Source organism: Delphinapterus leucas, chromosome 19, assembly GCF_059928025.1.
Source record: "Delphinapterus leucas isolate spDelLeu-1000000601 "Yukka" chromosome 19, BTC_Dleu_Yukka2, whole genome shotgun sequence".
Lineage (NCBI taxonomy): Eukaryota > Metazoa > Chordata > Mammalia > Artiodactyla > Monodontidae > Delphinapterus > Delphinapterus leucas.
This window is the reverse complement of record NC_143147.1, coordinates 43457128-43474740: the sequence shown is the minus strand read 5'-3', so window position 1 is coordinate 43474740 and position 17613 is coordinate 43457128. Positions and strand designations below refer to the sequence as shown.

The window sequence follows — 17613 nt, the reverse complement described above, 5'->3', positions numbered from 1 at the left end:
GCCCTAGCGGAGGCGGTGGGTTGCTCCCCCGGCTGTCTCCAACGCGTTACCGGCACCCTCCACTGAGTCTAGCTACTCAAATAAATACGAAATAGGGCTGCTATGAGGGATGAGTAGGCCTAAACTCAGTCCTCCGCTGCGCGAGCCTGGAAACCGCTCTCCCGAGGGCCGAGGGGCGAAGGGAGCAGAGCCGAGGTGACTCAGGGCCGATCCGAGGGTCGGGGCCCAGTGAGGACTTGGGTAAGTGGGCAGGAGCTGAGGCTTTCCAAATCAGTGAGAGCAAAAGGTGGGAGTGAGGGAGTGGAGACGTGCATCTGGGGGCTAAGGGACAAACTCTGGGTCCTTGACGCCGCTTTCCCTGACCCCCTGATCTACCAGGAGCCCCCCGCATTACTGCTTCCCAGACTCGAGTCGCGATCTCGCCGAGGGGGCAGAAAATATTTAAGTGCTGACAGCTTTTCGTTGTCGTTGTTACACTAGAGACAAATAGAAGACTATGTGGAGAGTGGCTTGTGTATGCGTCCTGGGCAGAGAAACTTCTTGGACTGGGTTAATATTAACTTAGAGGCTCAGAAAGGACACTGGTTCCCTTGGGCAAAGTGCTAGTGCTGGCCAAAGGCCCTTCCCTCTGACCCTCTCCTGAGAAGCAGAGCTGCTGACAAGCCACAGCGTGCCATCATGTACTCGGTTCCTACCCTGAAGGCTTTGGAGGCCAATATAGTTGTTGGAAAGTATTGTGCCTATGAAAGTCTTCACGATTTTAAGGATCAATACATTTGCTGCTCTTACAACTAACTAATGCTGGTAGAATAGGCTAGAGTTGTGATACTGATCTTTAAAAAGTATTTTGGTCACCACATGAAACCGTAGAGATTCGCAACCAAAAACCTCATACTGCATGCAACCCCTTAGCCACGTTGACTTACGACATTGTGTGGTCACTGTTAGGTTAGGTAACATAGTAAACTGGAAGAACCATTGTTCAGTCCCAAAGGTGTGATTATCCAGTAAGTATTTATGTCTTTGGCCATGTTAGGAGAGCAGAACAGTGTATGGTCCTTAGCTTAAATTCAATAGGCATATAGGATGTGCATGTAGGTTCTGACAAGTTAGACTACATGGCCAAAACCTGCACATTTTTAGAGAATCTTGTGTTTTATGTAAAACGCTCCCAAGGAAAAAAGGAATACTGTGGCTTTTAAGATCTGTAGGTGCTCCTCTAAAGACTATGTCGGTTAATGTGCCTACTTTATACCTTTTAAACTTACTTTGGATGACGGTTGGTAAAGGACATTGAAAATGACAAGTTCAATATATAGGTGCTAACTTTAATAACTTTCATTACTGAGTACACACTGGGTACTAGCAAAGAAAGAGTATTCACCCTGGGGGTTTAAATCTAAGTTAGAAAAGGCATTAAAACCCAGATATAAAACGTAACAAAACGAGGAGAGCAGAACAGTCTCTTTCCATCTGAGATTACTTTCCCTGATTTGGATTTGTCTTTTAGATCCACTGAGCACACTGCTTAGTATCTTTGGACAATGTTTCACATACTATAGGTATTTAATAAGTACTTATTGTAAGGTTAAAAAGCTAATTTTGCTTGATAAATTGCTCTTTCTCAAGGAGGTAGCCTGGGCGCTACAACTGTGATAAAACCAACATTTGAGGGGAAAATGCTTAGAAAGTTACTTCCCTGTAAAACAGTTTTTAGACGTTTTAACTATGTATCTTCATTTTAGAGCAGGCACTCTTTTTCGCTATTGGTCTATTTTCAACTAAGCAAATATAATATTTAGTGCTGCAGCAAATATTTCATGACTAAGTATCTGCCTCAGAGAGCTTACCTTTAATTAACAAAATAAATGATTGCATAAAAAAGCCAGGGGCTTCCCTGGTGGCGCAGTGGTTGAGAGTCTGCCTGCCGATGCCGGGGACACGGGTTCGTGCCCCGGTCCGGGAAGATCCCACATGCTGCTGAGCCTGCGCGTCTGGAGCCTGTGCTCCGCAACGGGAGAGGGCACAACAGTGAGAGGCCTGCGTACCGCAAAAAAAAAAAAAGCCAGTTGTTGCCTCTTTTAAATTTCGATATTGGCAATGTGAAGGGCAAGGCTAAAGAATTTTAAAGGCCAAGAAAGAGCGGGCAATCAACAGCAGAAGACATTTTGCTGGTACCTCGTAAAGAACAGTTGGTGTGATGGAGATGTGGTAAATTATCAGCAAAATACCATTCTTTTTCTTCTCTGGGAGGTCAACAATGTGTGAGAAGCCAAGCACAAAACTCAGACATAAATGAGATATGACTAGTCTCCAAGCTACCTGAGTTTAAAAGAAAAGAAGAATATTGATTTGTTCCTTATACTCCTATCTTCATAGACTATACACAAATTCCTAGGGAGCAAAGTATGTTTTTGTATAATTTATACAACCTATTGGACAAGGTGCTCAATAAAAATTGTCATTTTCTGAACACAAAGCTATTAATATATATGTGGTAGACATCCCCAGTTTCTAATTGTGTAAAATTAAAGGCATGGGAATGAGTCACTTACTGAAGGTCATAGGATAAGGTCCTAGACTGGATTATATTCTTCCTTTCTTCTCTTTCCCCCTCGCTTCTCTGTCCTCAAAATTGACAGCTGAAAATTCATTAGAATACATACTGTTGTTTTCACTGTAATAACCACATTGTTTTATGTGGTAGCAAAATCAACAGCAGGATGTTATTTAAATTGCCACAGTTGTCCAGATCTGAGTATCTGTGAATTGGGTTTTCTTTTTCATGACCTGACAGTGGGAAGTTGTGTTCTATCTGTCAAAAACAGAGGTACATTTTCCCCACTAAACAAATTTTAAAGGAAAAATAAGATCCACAAGTTAAAATGTAAGCTCCTTGAGGGCTGGATCTTATTTTCTTTTGTCTCCCCCGGGACCTATATCTGGCCTACTGGAACTCTGTAAATCTTTATTGAATGATCTCTTTCTCTTCTATAAAATCAAGTCAGAATGGTCTTTTTTTTCCTTATTAATTTCTGTTTCTATTAATGCAATTTCATTAGCTTTCTCTTACATGACTTCCCTAACTGGAGGTGGAATAAACACAGTACATTTCATTCTTAGTTGTGATTCAATGTCTGTAACTGGGAGACAAACTTACTGAGAGATATTTAAGACCTAGGACAAGAAGCAGCAGACCAATTAGACACATGCTCATTGTCATCAAATACTTTAAATTACTATTTTTTTAATGAGAGGACAATATGGTTAGAGCCTCTCAGCCTCCTATGAATGCTTTGAACAGGTAAGTTGTAGGATATTAGCACTGTGACATAGCAGGAAAACCAGTCACCTTTCCTAGTCATGCTTAATTTACACACTATAATCTTATTGATTAAATTTCAAGGTTTTTTTTTTTCAGTCTTTATTGAATTCGTTACAATATTGCTTCTGTTTTGCATTTTTGTTTTTTTGGCCCTGAGGCATGTGGGATCCTAACTCCCTGACCAGGGACTGAACCCACACCCACTGCATTGAAATTCGAAGACTTAACCATCGGACTGCCAGGGAAGTCCCTCAAGTTTTCTTTTTTTTTTTTTTTTTTTTGCGGTAAGCGGGCCTCTCACTGTTGTGGCCTCTCTCATTGCGGAGCACAGGCTCCGGACGCGCAGGCCCAGCGGCCAAGGCTCACGGGCCCAGCTGCTCCGCTGCATGTGGGATCTTCCCGGACCGGGGCACGAACCCGTGTCCCCTGCATCGGCAGGCAGACTCTCAACCACTGCGCCACCGGGGAAGCCCCAAGTCTTCCTCTTTAATTGAAAATAAAACCTGACTTTTGTTTTTATAGCTATATAACTATTCAAAAGACTGATTTTTTTAGGGGGAAACTTCTTTTAATAATAGATTACCTCCAAATATAACTGATTGTAGTCAGCAAGGATAAAATGCCACATAAATACCAAATTAGCCATCATCAATGTAACAAATTGAAGTAAACTAATTAGTATAATAGTCATATTTGCTGTTTACCCCCACCCTCACCAGCATATGCCCCTCTACTCCGTAGACACACAAACACTAACTCCTCGTCCCATCCATCAGCTCTAGCTCAAAAAATACCATCTGTGGGGAAAACTTTCTTGACTCTACTGTAAAGTCAATTCTTGATTTGACACTCTTGGCAACCTATACTTCATGACTTAACATAGTTTATAACAGTTGTTTAATGTGTTTCCCCCATTAGATTGCAGGATCCAAGATATCAGGAAATTTTTGCTTATCATCCCTAGCAGAGAGTAGGCTAAAAAAATGACTAGTTTTGCCTTGAGACAACAGCTTTGTCTCAAGGCAAAACTATTGTCTCATTAATTATTAAGTATATAAACCACAACAAATAATTCCATCTATTCTATGGAGGATTTAACTGTTTTCTGACTTTATAAGTATTTGATTTTAAACATTTGCTTTCTTATACTGAGATTTCTTAAAGACTAAAATTGAGCAGTAGTGTTGACAGTTCCACAACTGAGATTTTAATGTAAATGTTATAAAATACATACAATAAAAAATACACAATAATAGGTGATATAAGATGGAAAGTAGGGGCTTCCCTGGGGGCGCAGTGGTTAGGAATCTGTCTGCCAATGCAGGGGACACGGGTTCAAGCCCTGGTCCAGAAAGATCCCACATGCCACGGAGCAACTAAGCCCGTGCACCACAACTACTGAGCCTGCGCTCTAGAGCCCGCGTGCCACAACTACTGAGCCCGTGAGCCACACAACTACTGAAGCCTGTGCGCCTAGAGCCTGTGCTCCACAACAAGGGAAGCCACCGCAATGAGAAGCCTGCACACCACAACGAAGAGTAGCCCCCGCTCACCGCAACTAGAGAAAGCCCGTGTGCAACAATGAAGACCCAACACAGCCCAAAATAAAATAAATAAATTTATTTAAAAAAAAAAAAGATGGAAAGTAAAAATCCTCCTCCTCACCCTCCAATCTTCCAGTATCACAACTGTAAACACAACAGTTTCTTTAAAATACTGAAATTTATAAATATTCTAACAAGTCAAGAGGCTTTGTTTCTTCTGTATTGGTTTGTTTTACATGGTGTTGAGATATATTTAAAATATTAAGCATCACTACTGTTAGAGTAGGAATGAAAATTTTATAATAAAATACACTTAACACTGAGTTGCCAAAAGCCCATTTTATATTTATTCTTCCTCATCAAAATAATATTGCTCAAAACATATACTACCTGTACTGATCACCAAAATTTTACCGTCTTATCTTGCAAGTGCAGCACATATATAACTAAGCAGTTGGTAAACATGTAGAGATTGAGTACAAATAAGGCCCACAAGGTACTGCTGTGTAATGTATCTACCAACAGGTTGACTAGGCCAGTTGTTACATTTGACAGCAAGAAAAAAATTAACTGGTTTCTGTTCATTGCTGTGATTAAACAAAGAGTGGGTTCCTTTCTTTCAGTTTCAGAGACTAGAGATTCTGAATACTTTCTATTTGCAGCAGGTGACTGGATAATTTTCCAAGAACATGGTACTGTTGCCCCTTTAATTAGAAATTTGGCAAAATTCAAAATTATATCACCCAGTAATAAACTGCTAAGAAGGATCAAGCAAGAAGCAACTATCCAAATACAAAAGGCTAAATTGGCCATTCTTCGAGATGCTACTTCTACATTTGCCTGAACTATGTAAAGAGATATGAAGAAGCCAATAGCTGTCAATAGAATACAACATGCTACTTTTATCCAGTCTTTGATATGTGATCTTTTTTTAAGTACGTATGATCCTGTTTGAACACCAGCCATGTGTATTGCCACATACCCCAAGGTAGAGATTATTCCTTCTCGGTTGGCATTTAATAAACCAACCCTTGTGCCACTGCCATCACTGCCATACAAAATTAACCTTCTCAGTGGGGTAAAATCAAGGGCTAACTGGTAGAATACAGTAATGCTGATAGCCACAATCCAGGATTTATTTAGGGGAAAAATAATCAAAAGCAGTGATGTTATCAATTTCACAACTATTAAGGTAAAGAAAAAATTCCAGTGAACTCCATACTCAGTTAAATGTTCCTGATAGCCTATGGATTTTATAATGACTAATCGTCCCACTCCTAGGAAGACTAATGGCCAAACAGAGTACAATAACTTTGTAAGATAAAGTCTGGAACCTTTTGTGTATTTTCTCCTAACCTCTGGACAAACCATTGCAGTCCCAAAAATAAAGCCTCCTACTCCAAAATCCATTGCTCCTGTCCCATAGAGCTCGGTTTTGGCAAATCTTCTGGGAAAAAGAGGGAAGTCCACAGCCAAAATGGCAACAGCAGTAAATGCACTGTTAATTACACGGAAACAGGAGATGGCTGGAATGTATTCTGATTCTATACTGATTTTCAAGAATTTTTCAAGGATTTTCCCGACAGGCATTCTGGCATAGCAAGTTCTCCTGCAGTATGTTTCATAGAGCAGCCCTGCCCCAAAGATAATTACAATGAGATACTCAAGGAGGACAAATGAAGCGAAAATGGTCAAAGTGGTCACCAGGGGAACTATTAGGAAAGCAAAGTCAATGAAGAATCGAGTTCTCCAGGTATGTGAAGAACAACATAAGTGCTGTGAGACAATGATCAGGAGCCCTCTACACAGGATACAGAGTGCAGGTAAGCACAAGCCCTCGGTGATTTCCAGCACGCTCGTTCCATTGTGGTTACTGACAAAAGCTTCCTTCATCTGCTTTTGAGACATTTTTTCTTCTTCCTGTGAAAACAAGAGCAAAGGGATGGGGCTAATGTGGCAGTCCAGTAGTTAAGACTCTTTGCTTCCACTGCAAGGGGCACGGGTTCGATCCCTGGTAGGAGAACTAAGATGCATTTGTGGAAAGCAACGTTCCTGTGGAACTGGCATATATATGTACATGACTTGGTAATTTGCATAAATATGCACCTGACTTGATTTTACTCTTATTCCTGAGTTTCGGAGCAGAACCTAGGACTCGCGATTCCCCTTACAAGGACTGCTGGGAGAAGCCTAACACTAATATATGAGGATAAGAATGTCATACTAATAGTATGAAATTACTGGTTAAAATGCTTTAGCTATTCTCAGTATAAGGCAGACTCACAAAGAAAGTGAATTTGAGATACATAACCTGAGAGTGGACTCACGGTAGGATAGAAATTCCTACTACAAAGCATGTAAAGGTCATGAAGATAATATAATGAAAATTGAATATACCTCACTAATGATTTAGAGTCAAATCTGAGACGGGAGGAGAAGAGGGACAGGGACGGAGAAGGTATTTAAGTATACTTTGGAGTTGGGGGCCCTGGTTTCTGTCCTGAGCCTCTCTGAACCTCCTGCCTCTAGTACAAAATGCGAATCCTCCAGTGATCTGCTGAGCCCCAGGGTACTCCTTACTTCATTTACAGGTTAAGGTGTAGGTAGGTAGAATGGATGCTAATCGTGGAGGAGGAGTAGGGGCCGTAAAGTACACACTAGTGTTAATTGTTTTAAAGGGATATAAAACACCTCTCTGCCACATATCCATGTCTGAAACGTGGCACCTGGGAAGAACACATTTGTTGGCCAAACAAGAACCATATTGAATAAAAGAATACATGCATGCGTAATGGCCTATCTGGGCCCAGCAGCATTACCTCCCGAGAACAAATCGATCCAAACCTGCTGGCCTTTAAAAATAAAAGAGCCCTTTTCCCGACAGACACGCGCCCCGGCCGCGCCGGCCGTTATACCTCACGTGTTCCTGGTGGTCTCTGCGCCCAGAGGTAGAGGGACCCGTAAGAGTGCCGGGGCACGGGATACCCCCGCAAGGGCGGGACACGCGCGAGCCAGCCGCTTCCGCCTCCCGAACAGCGCTTCCGGCCGACGCCGGGCGGCCTGCGCTTCTGGGCCGGCCCCCCGGGCGCGTCCCCGCCCACGAGGGTGCGCGTTTCCCACGCCCTGCAGGCTCCCCATGCGCGTCCTTCCCTGTCAAGGGCTTGCCTAGCCCAGGTGCTCTCGGGCCTTGGCCTCCAGCAGGTCGGTAAGAGGAGCTCGGGCGGGAAAGGCGCTTCCCGCACCTCACTACTGGCCCTCAGACCCCAAGGCGAGGCCTCGTCAGTGGGGGGTGGGGGTGGCCAGGGCGCCTGGTCTCCCTACGGAGAGACCCACAGCCCCGTGAGGGCCCGGAGGCCCTGAAGCCCTCCCTCCCTTCTCTTCTGCATCTTACCCCAGGTTCTCAGAATATTTTGTCCCGGAGCGAGCCCCCAACTCCGGATGCCGGCGCCCCGGACGAGCCACGTGCGCCCCGCCCCAAGGGAGGAGCGTGCCGGCTCCCAGGCACTTGGCCCCAGCTGCAGCCCGCGGCTGCGACCCGGCGTTCCCTGCTTTTCCTCCTCTCCAGCTGGCTTCTGACCCCGCCTCCGCCCTCCCCTCCCCGGGCTCTTCCCGCCGCCTCACCCGGCCCGCCCGTCTGCCTTTCCAGTCTGGCCGGCGGGGGCCGCACGCTGGGCGGCTCAGGCCGTGGGACCGGTGAGTGTCACCCCCAGTCGGGTCCGAAGCCCTTTGCGTGCCCGAAGGGACAGGGGAGGCCGGTGGGCCCCCGCGGCGCTGGGGAAGAAGGGGGGCGTCTCTCCCTCCCCTTTCCAAAGCGCCGTTTCCCTTCCTGTTGCCTTTTCTTTTTGACCCTCTCGTATCCCAGGAAGAGGTAGCCCAGCTCTTTGCCTTTTTCCAGAACAAGAACCTTTCATAGTCACTCACCACCGAGCCGGCAGGGGGCGGCCCGGGGTGGGGGAAAGGTCCCGCTCCTCTCCTCTCCTTGGCTAGGGACCTGGGAGAGGGCGGCTGGCCCCGGGAGGCGTCGGGGCAGCCGCGCCCTTGGCTGGGGTCACGTCCACCTTCCCAGGAAGGACATACTGTCCCCGTGCCAGGTGCTTCCGGAGCGGCATCCCAGCCCTGGGCCCGGCAGGCACCTCGCGGGGACAAGGAGTGTCCGTTCCCGCCGGGAACCTGGGGGCGGGGCTCCCAGGACCCTTACCCTGCTCTTCTCGTCTGCCCTCCCACTGTCGTCTGAGCCGAGGAGAACCGGAGGCTGGAGGGGAGGAGGGAGGGGGAGAGCTGTTGTTCAGGTTGCCACCTGCCCTGACTAGGGGTTTTCATCTCTTCATTACCGTCTTCCTCGTGCCCACAGTGGTCAGTCCTTTACCAGAAATTCTTGGCTGGTTATCGCGAAGCCGACAGGGAGCAAGAGCTGGGAGAACTGGAGAAAACCGCTCTAATCTGACTTGATTCTGGCAAGAAGTGGACCCTGCGTCATAATAACCAGCATTTGCAAAGCGGTCTCAGAGGTACTGTCCCATTTGATCCTTAACTCAGCATTGTGAGGTCTGGGTATTAGTAGTCCTTTTTGCAAATGAGGGAATGGAATAAGGCTTAGAGGGGTCTTGTGAACTGCTTTTGAGGGGTTGTGGGCTTTGGATTCTAACCCTACAACCTGTTGTGTTCCCCTCTGATCCTCTCTCTTAAGATGAGCTTCTAGTTGAGGGAACTTTGTTGACCTTGAGTCTCTGGAGCCCTCTGCATGGCTGTCCCCTGGATGGGGTCCAGTCAGTGTCCAGGGTGAATGTGTCCACCACAGTCCTGATGCCCTCTTCTGCCTGAATTGTCATTTTTCCAGTTTCCATGGCAGCCCCTATCCCTGAGGTCTTTCAAAGGCTGGATGTATTCAGGGGCTCAAGAAAGTCTCCACCAAGGTCAATTCATTACTGACACCCCTCATTCTCATCCTTCCTTGCTGGGGAGGTGTGAAGCCTGGGAAATTCCAAGTCTGTGAGTCACTTACAGTTTTTCAGAGATTGGCCTAAGCCCAGCTTGACAACACCGGCTCTCTCGGACGGGTTCCCCTCCTCTGAAATCTTCACCTTCTTAAAGTTGACACTGAACTGTTTCACTTGATTAGTGCTCCCAAATGGATTCTCCATCCTTAGTACTAACAATATTTCCCCTCTGAATGAATATTCAGAGTTGTACTTTATAGGGTGCTTTCACCTGGTTGCCCTTCACAGCCACTCCTTGTGAGGTAGACAAGATGAGGAATGAAGGTGGGTGGGGAAGGTGTGATGGCTTACCAGTGAAGGACTGAGCTGTGGCTTCCGTCCCACACAGCAACTTTCCTGGAACATCAAAAGTTGACTCCAGCCTCCCTGCCCCACTGACTACTGACTGTACTAAGATAGGACATTTCTGTGTGCTGGAGAGGATAGGGCACGAGGCATCTCAGTCTTCCGGTGTCCTCATCCTGCATGGCACGCTGACTCAGAAGATTTGCAGCCCCACCTCACACCCCGTAGTAAAACTGGCCCTGAAGGAGCCCAGGGCGCCTCTGGAGGCTCCTGTAAGTTTCCCGTGTTCCCTCATCGGCAGGGGGCGTCACAGACTCTCCCTCTCTGCCCAGGCTCACCCGGGTTCTCAGTTTGGTTCTTCCTGCTTGGTGTGAGGAGCAGGAGTGAGTCACCCTGGAGAAGCCATCACCTGTGTGTGCCCCTTGTCTTCCCTCTCATGCCACAGGCTCTAGGGTGATTTGTCTCAGAGATTCCTCAAGAACTGAGCCCTTTGCAGGACTCATGCCCCAGCCTGTGCCCCCATGACCAGGTGGATAGCACTCCTTGTGCCTGCGACCCAGAACCCTGGCTGACCACATTGAAGCAGGATGCTCCAGCAGGTAAACCCTCACCCTTCGATAACCCTGGCCCTTAGGCACCTGAGGCACCTCCGCATCTTTCATTTACCTGAATGAAGCTTCCACTGCTCTGACCTGGAAAGAAGGGAAAGACCCCTTAAAGGTCTTTCTTCTTTTCTGTCTTCAGATAGTCATTCCAGTGCTTTTCACCTGTTTCCAAGAAGCTCTTCCTGATACCTAATTTGAATCTCCCCTGTTGTGGTTTTTAGCTCTTTTCCCTGGGATGGGTAAGATGGGCTGGGTGAGGGAATCCTTAGGGCATTTTGGTGATCTTACAAGCCTGAGCCGGTGAGGGAGTCCTGAGAGATGTCCCTCACAGCCTGAGTTATTAAGGCAAGTGGAAGGCCGTGGCCTCCAAGAGGAGGTGTTCCTTGAAGCTGAGCCTTAAAGAATAAGTAGGAATTGGGACTTCCCTGGCAGTCCAGTGGTTAAGACTCCGCCCTCCCACTGCAGGGGGCACGGGTTCAATCCCTGGTTGGGGAACTAAGGTCCTGCGTGACATGCAGTGTGGCAAAAAAAAAAAAAAAAAAAGGTAGGAATTAGCCAGGTGGAGAAGGAAATAAGCAGTCCAGGCCAAGAGGTCAGCCTGTGCAAAAATGTGAGAGAAGAGGACCTATGTGGAAATATACAAGAATTCTGATGAATGGATCATGGAGTCCACGGTGGGTTGCTGTAGGGACTTGAAACCTGCCCTTACTCCAGGCCTCAGCCTCTGAAAGGCTCCTATGGCCCCCGTCCTGCCCTTCACTGTGCAGCCCTGTCTCATACCCATATCATCCTTCACATGCACCTCTTGGTCCAAAGACAGTGCCGGTAGATATTTGCTGAATTTTTATTTACTGAGTGTTGCCACTGGCCGGAGGCAGATGATTCCTGCCCTTTAGGAGGTCACGGTCTAGTGGAGTCCTAGGCAGGTACGGCAGGAGAGCCGAGAGTGGCCAGCCAGCCTCAAGGGAGTCATGGCAGACTCTGCTACTTGACCTTCTCCCAGCCTTTCGGCTGATGACACAGGCTTGAAGGCTGGAGAGAAGCATGCAGGACAGTCATCTGCTCTGGGCTTTTTTTTAATTGTCCGTTTTTGACTTATTTCTTATTTAAAAAGCAGTGACATTGATCGTAACTGGACGAGCAGCTGCTCTGTGTTGAGCCCTTGCTATATAGTAGGCACTGTACTAAGCATTTTACACGTATAGTTTTGTTTAGTCCTTGAGAAAGAGACCGTGTCATACATATCGTGCTGCTATATCCCCATTTTGGAGACGAGGCTCAGAGCAGTTAAGTGGCTTATTCAAGGTCAAGCTCATTATAAGCAATGTGGGAAATATAGGTAAGCAAAAAGAACATTAAAGTTACCCATAATTGTACTGCCCAGAGATAACCGACATTTCAGAGAATATCCTAGATTTTTTTCCCTAAATGTGTATTTTTAAAATATCTAAAGGTATCATTCTCTTTGTAATCTGCTTTATTCCATTGTAAGGTTGTACTATAATTTAAGCTACTGTTTGGACATTTGGGTTATTTTCAATTGTTTTGCAGTTGTAAATGTTTCTATATATACTGAACATTTTTATGACCTTTGCATAGGATCATGTTCTAGAAGAAGAATTGCAGGCTTAAGGGACATACGTAGTTTTAAGGCCTTTAATATATTATTGCCTAATTAGAAGGACTGCTTTTAACAAAATTATAATAGCTAACTTTTGGTGGAAGAGATCAGATGCCTTTTCTAAATACTTTATGTGCTTGTTAGCATCTATGAGGTAGATGCTACCACCATTCCCACTTTACAGATGAGGAAAATTGAGGCACAAAGAGATTAAGAAACTTACACAAGATTATACAGCTAGGAAGTGGTAGAATCAGGATTCAATCTAGGCAATCTAGCTTTCAAGTCCAAGTCAAGGACCATGATACCCAGCTGCCTCTCTGGAAGGATAAGAGCTGTTCATAAATTATGGATGGGGGACTTCCCTGGTGGCTAAGAATCCGCCTGCCAGTGCAGGGGCATGGGTTCGATCCCTGGTCCAGGAAGATCCCACATGCCGTGGAGCAACTAAGCCCGTGGGCCACAACTACTGAGCCCGCGTGCTGCAACTACCGAAACCCACGCGCCTAGAGCCCGTGCTCCGCAACAAGAGAAGCCACCGCAGTGAGAAGCCCGTGCACCGTAACGAAGAGTAGCCCCCACTCACCGCAACTAGAGAAAGGCCGCGCGCAGCAACAAAGGCCCAGCGCAGCCAAAAAAAAAAAAAATTATGGATGGCTTTGTGAGTGATTTTCTTTTTTCCCCTAGAGCAGAGGGATTCGCATAGACCCAGTCATGCTCTGACCTTGGCAGTTATCCTGGAGGCCAAGAGCCTGCTTTGTACATTCATCATCGTGGGCCCAAGTTCAGAGAACAGGCAACATCTTTGGAAAGAAACTTATTACTGGGCCTCTCAAATGACACTTGCCTCCTTGGCTTGAGGGTTTGAACTCTAAGGTTAAGTAGTATCATTAGAAACCCACACATGTTATATCACGGACCCCTTCCTCCAGAAACAGATTTCAGCCAAGTTACTGTCTTCTTTTCTTACCCACACCATCTTTCCTGCAGCCCCCAGGGAGAAAAGAGGAGCAATGGGATCACAGGAGGAAAACAGGGAGAGGAAACATGTGGAAAGTGTTGGCATCGAGGACGGGCAAGGGAGAGGGAGAAAGGGCCACTTCCCCTTGGTGCTCGTTCTTGACCTCATCTGACTTCTGAGCCAGGCTTCTTCTCAAGTAGACCAGGGCAGCAGGAGCTAATTAATTAACCAGGCTAAATTTAAGCCCCAAGAGGTGGCTGCTGAAGGCATGGGGCTACCTCATAGCTGAGTTTTCATCTCAAGCTGAATGGTCTCTTTCAAAAAAGGGCCAAACCATGGTTCTTTTCCTTTGCAGTTTTCCTGTAGCAGCCCCCCACCTTGGGCCCCACCCCTGCCAGCCCAGTAATGCTGGTAGCTGGCCCGGCTAGAAGCTGGAACTCATGGCAGAGGAGAGGGGATAGCATTTATTGATTTACTGAGTACATGTTATGTGGCAGGCACTTGACTAAGTGCTTTGTATATGTCTTCTTATTTTTCTTCCAAATAGCCCTGTGAGTTGATTTTATTTTTCCTAATTTACAAATAAAGAAGCTGTGGCTCAGAGAGGTTAAGTAACTTACCGAGTCTCACAGGCCTAGTAAGTGGCAGAGCTGAAGTTTGAACAACCAGGCTATGATACTAGAGGCCTGTTCTCTTTCTGCTGTACAGGCCCCCACCCTTATGTAGCTGCCAGCTGGTCTGAGTCCCAGCTCTCCTGGCCCTGTTACTCCCTCCCAGGTTAATGGCCACAGTTCAGGCTCTGATGCCCATGGCGGGGAATCCCTCAGAGAAGACCTGCAGGAGTTCCTGGGCGGGGAGGCCCCGCTGCACCAGCTGGATGACCTCACCAAGGTGAATCCTGTGACACTGGAGACAGGTATGGGCCCCCCCTCTCCTTGAGTGTGTCGTCTCCAGTGGGTGGAGGTGTGATGAGGGTATTCAGCACTGCTGCCCCTGGCCAGACTAAGGCAGGCAGGACTCCTGACCTGGAGCCAGACCTCTGCCTGGCAGCTGCCCCCGGGCTCCCCAGTGCAGCCTTTGCTCCAGATGTGGGGCTCGGCTTAATTAGATCTTGTACCTTCTCTTCAGGGAGCTGCTGGGATCTAATGGCTCTTGGCTAATTGAAGAGGGAGCGCTGTTAGGCGGGTGTTTGTATGTGCAGTTATGTCTCCATTTGAGCCAGAGTTTGCTAAAGGCACCTCTGCCTCAGTCTTGAGGTGTCTGCAGGCCCGGTACATGGCAGACACGTTCTACACCAGCGCTGGCTGCACCCTGGTGGCTCTGAACCCCTTCAAGCCCATCCCTCAGCTCTATTCACCAGAGCTGATGCAAGAGTACCACGCTGCTCCTCAGCCCCAGGTAAGACTCACCGTTGCCTGTGGCCTCAGGGCTCCCCCTCCTCCCCTAGGCTACCCTGTCCTTATCCATGTATTCACCAGCCAGGTAGTCATTCAGAGTCTACTGGTGCCATGGCCCTGCCCACCAGGAGCTCACAGAAGTTTGGACATATACCAGTAGGTGCAAAGTTGGAGATAACTATTTGTTCAACTGATTTTGGAATTTAAAATAGGGACATAGGACAGGTGATTTTTATTTTCTTTGTAAGTTTATTAGTAGGAAAGAATTTATAAGGGTACATTTGTGTATTTAACAAACTACTTTTTTGGGAAAAGGATAAAATGACATGTGATAAGGATTGCCCTAGAAAATTCAGCACATGTTCATCTTCACTGATTGGAATGCCAAGTAACTTCTTTTTTATATAAATTTATTTTATTTATTTATTTATTTTTGGCTGTGTTGGGTCTTCGTTGCTGTGCGCGGGCTTTCTCTGGTTGCGGGAGCGGGGGCTTCTCTTTGTTGCGATGCACAGGCTTCTCATTGTGGTGGCTTCTCTTGTTGCTGAGCACGGGCTCTAGGCTCGTGGGCTCAGTAGCTGTGGCTCGCGGGCTCTAGAGCACAGGCTCAGTAGTTGTGGCGCACGGGCTTAGTTGCTCCGCGGCATGTGGGATCTTCCCGGGCCAGGGCTTGAACCCGTGTCCCCTGCATTGGCGGGCAGATTCTTAACCACTGCACCACCAGGGAAGTCTGCCAAGTAACTTCTTGTGGAGGTGAGGATGGAGCTGGTGCAGGCAGGGAATGGACCAGTTGATGTTAAAGTGCAGGGAGAAGCAAGAGCTGACTTGCTGGCCAGAGGGAGGTATTGCAGAGAGAGGCAGGAGATGAGATAAGCCAGGACTGTTGAAGGGTCTGATGCACCACAGCAGGCAGAGTGTCCACAGAGGTTCTTCATCAGGCGTGGGGGTGGGGCTGTGAACGGAGCCGACTGTGGGGATAATTACCTTGGAAGTTGGGGGAGTTGGGTTCAGGAAGGTGAGACAGGAGACAGAGAACAGTTGGAGGCTTTGTAACAGCCCAGGTGGGAGGTGGATGGGGTGAGGGCAGGGGGAGAGAGGGACGGTTCTGACACCATCCAGAGTGATGTCCTATCAGTCATTCCGGGCCAGGTGGTGCTGCGCGGGCTGTGCGTTGCGCAGGTTGCCTGGCTCACGCGTGGTTAGTGTACGAGTGGAAGCCAGGAGAGGCCTGGCCAGAGAGCCCATATCTGACCGACTGTCTGCTTCCTCAAAGGCAAAGCCATGTCCTGGTCCCCTCTGTTTCCTCAGTGCCCAGCACATTGAGGGCAATTAATACTCGTTGATGGAAAGGAGAACAGTGACTTTGGAATTCAAATCACATGGCTGCACTTATTTGCTGTGGGGACTTGAGAAGGTTATTTAACCTGTCTGAACCTCAGATTTCTCATCTATAAAATATAGTTAGCTATCCAACTAATGTACAGAGACTTCTTAGGTAATACCTTGTAAGAAAGTTCTTGCAAATTGGAAAGTACAGTAACATAAAATAATAAATAGCAGAATAAGACTGTTGAGGTAAGATAAGATGGGAGGATAAAGTGTTAATGTCATAGACTGGTCAAGGCCAGCACTGCTTCCAAACTGAGAGAAGATGAATGGGTAAAGCCCACAGTTGGGCTAACATTGTTACTTCCAGGAAATTTTTCTAGACAAAGCCTCTGCCGCTGCTGTGGGCAGGCTCCCCATCTCAGCCGTCATTGGATCAACCACTCCTTGAAGACAGGCGTTTGCTCACATGACCTTTCACCCCTTGATGTTTCAGAAACTGAAGCCCCACATCTTCACTGTGGGTGAACAGACCTACAGGAATGTCAAGAGCCTGATTGAGCCAGTCAACCAGTCTATTGTCGTCAGTGGAGAGAGTGGTGCCGGGAAGGTAAGAGGGCCTCTTTCCCACCCTGTCAACTTTGTGACTGGCTGGATGGGCAGGGAGGCAGAGGAGGTCACTCCTCTTGGATTCAGTGTGCAGCAGTGGGCGGGAGCTGGGCAGGAAGTCAAGAGGCAGGGTTCTAGTCCAGGCTCTTCCACCGGCTCTACTGTAACCCTGGGTGAGATTCTTTTTTCTCTGAGCCTTCATTTTCTCATTGAAGGACTCTCTCAGCTCTGACACCATTGGACACAAAAGTCAGCTGTTGGGGGTTCCAGCATAGTGCTTAAGAGCACATCAGAAAGATATTTAGCTTTTGCAAACCTCATTTCTTTCGCGTGTAAAATGTCAACACGTAACTCATGGTACTTCTGTGAGAGTTAAATGAACTAGTGCGCATAAGGCACTTGGTGGCATGCTGGGCACGTGACAGCACTCCTCCAAAAGTAGTTAGCATTCCAATAAGGAAGTAGCCCACCTGCATCTCTGGGTTGCCCTTGATGGCAGGGGCCGTGCATTGGGCCAGCTGTGGGGAAGGACAGAATCTCCTGATGTGGTCATGTGGTCCCTAGGTGGCAAAATCTTAATAGGTGAGACAGAATGTTGTACAAGGATGAGTGAGGAGTTGCACGGCTGCTCAGAGGAGGCTGCTAGCCCAGGCCTCGCCACCTTCTCGTCGAGCCTCACCAGCCACCCCACCCCTTCCTCAGCATTACCTTCACAAGGGATTCTTCGGACCATAAACCCCCTCTGCCTACACTCACATGTGAAAGCATTGCTGAGCGCTGAGCATCTGCCAGCTTCTAGGCTCTGGGCTAGCCAGTAAGGAGTGGCAGGAGGAGGAACAGAGGAAGAATGCAACATCTGGCTTTCAGGGGGCTCTTAGCTCACTGGGAAAGACAGACAAGGAAACAGATGGAGACAGCAAACTGTAGGGATGAGGGCTAGGAC

The 17613-nt window shown here is 47.5% G+C and overlaps 2 protein-coding genes across 9 annotated transcripts in view; one reads left to right on the top strand and one right to left on the bottom strand.

The window, feature by feature from the left end:
- Positions 1 to 32: 32 nt before the first annotated feature.
- Positions 33 to 8336, bottom strand: PIGW (phosphatidylinositol glycan anchor biosynthesis class W). 2 transcript variants are annotated; one of them, XM_022552768.3, is made up of 2 exons: positions 8261 to 8336; positions 33 to 6789 (listed from the first exon to the last, which is right to left on the bottom strand). In XM_022552768.3, exon 2 carries the CDS (start codon positions 6775 to 6777, stop codon positions 5269 to 5271), a length of 1509 nt encoding a protein of 502 aa, XP_022408476.1. In that variant the 5' UTR covers positions 6778 to 6789; positions 8261 to 8336; the 3' UTR covers positions 33 to 5268. The 2 variants fall into 2 exon arrangements, with proteins under 2 accessions (XP_022408476.1, XP_022408475.1); XM_022552767.3 differs by lacking the exon at positions 8261 to 8336 and adding an exon at positions 7785 to 7951.
- Positions 7964 to 17613, top strand: part of MYO19 (myosin XIX) — a 41543-nt gene continuing 31893 nt past the window's right edge. Inside the window, exons 1-8 of one of the 7 annotated variants that reach the window (XM_089900982.1) lie at positions 7964 to 8070; positions 8266 to 8562; positions 9221 to 9377; positions 10195 to 10423; positions 10597 to 10750; positions 14116 to 14254; positions 14588 to 14736; positions 16558 to 16671. In XM_089900982.1, the coding sequence (XP_089757108.1) occupies positions 10739 to 10750; positions 14116 to 14254; positions 14588 to 14736; positions 16558 to 16671 (414 nt within the window). In that variant the 5' untranslated portion in view covers positions 7964 to 8070; positions 8266 to 8562; positions 9221 to 9377; positions 10195 to 10423; positions 10597 to 10738. The other 6 variants (XM_022552760.3, XM_089900981.1, XM_089900980.1 and 3 more) reach the window with 6 other exon arrangements.

Bases quoted from the DNA above. Each gene is read 5' to 3' on its own strand.
- PIGW (XM_022552768.3), bottom strand. From the start codon at position 6,777: ATGTCTCAAAAGCAGATGAAGGAAGCTTTTGTCAGTAACCACAATGGA.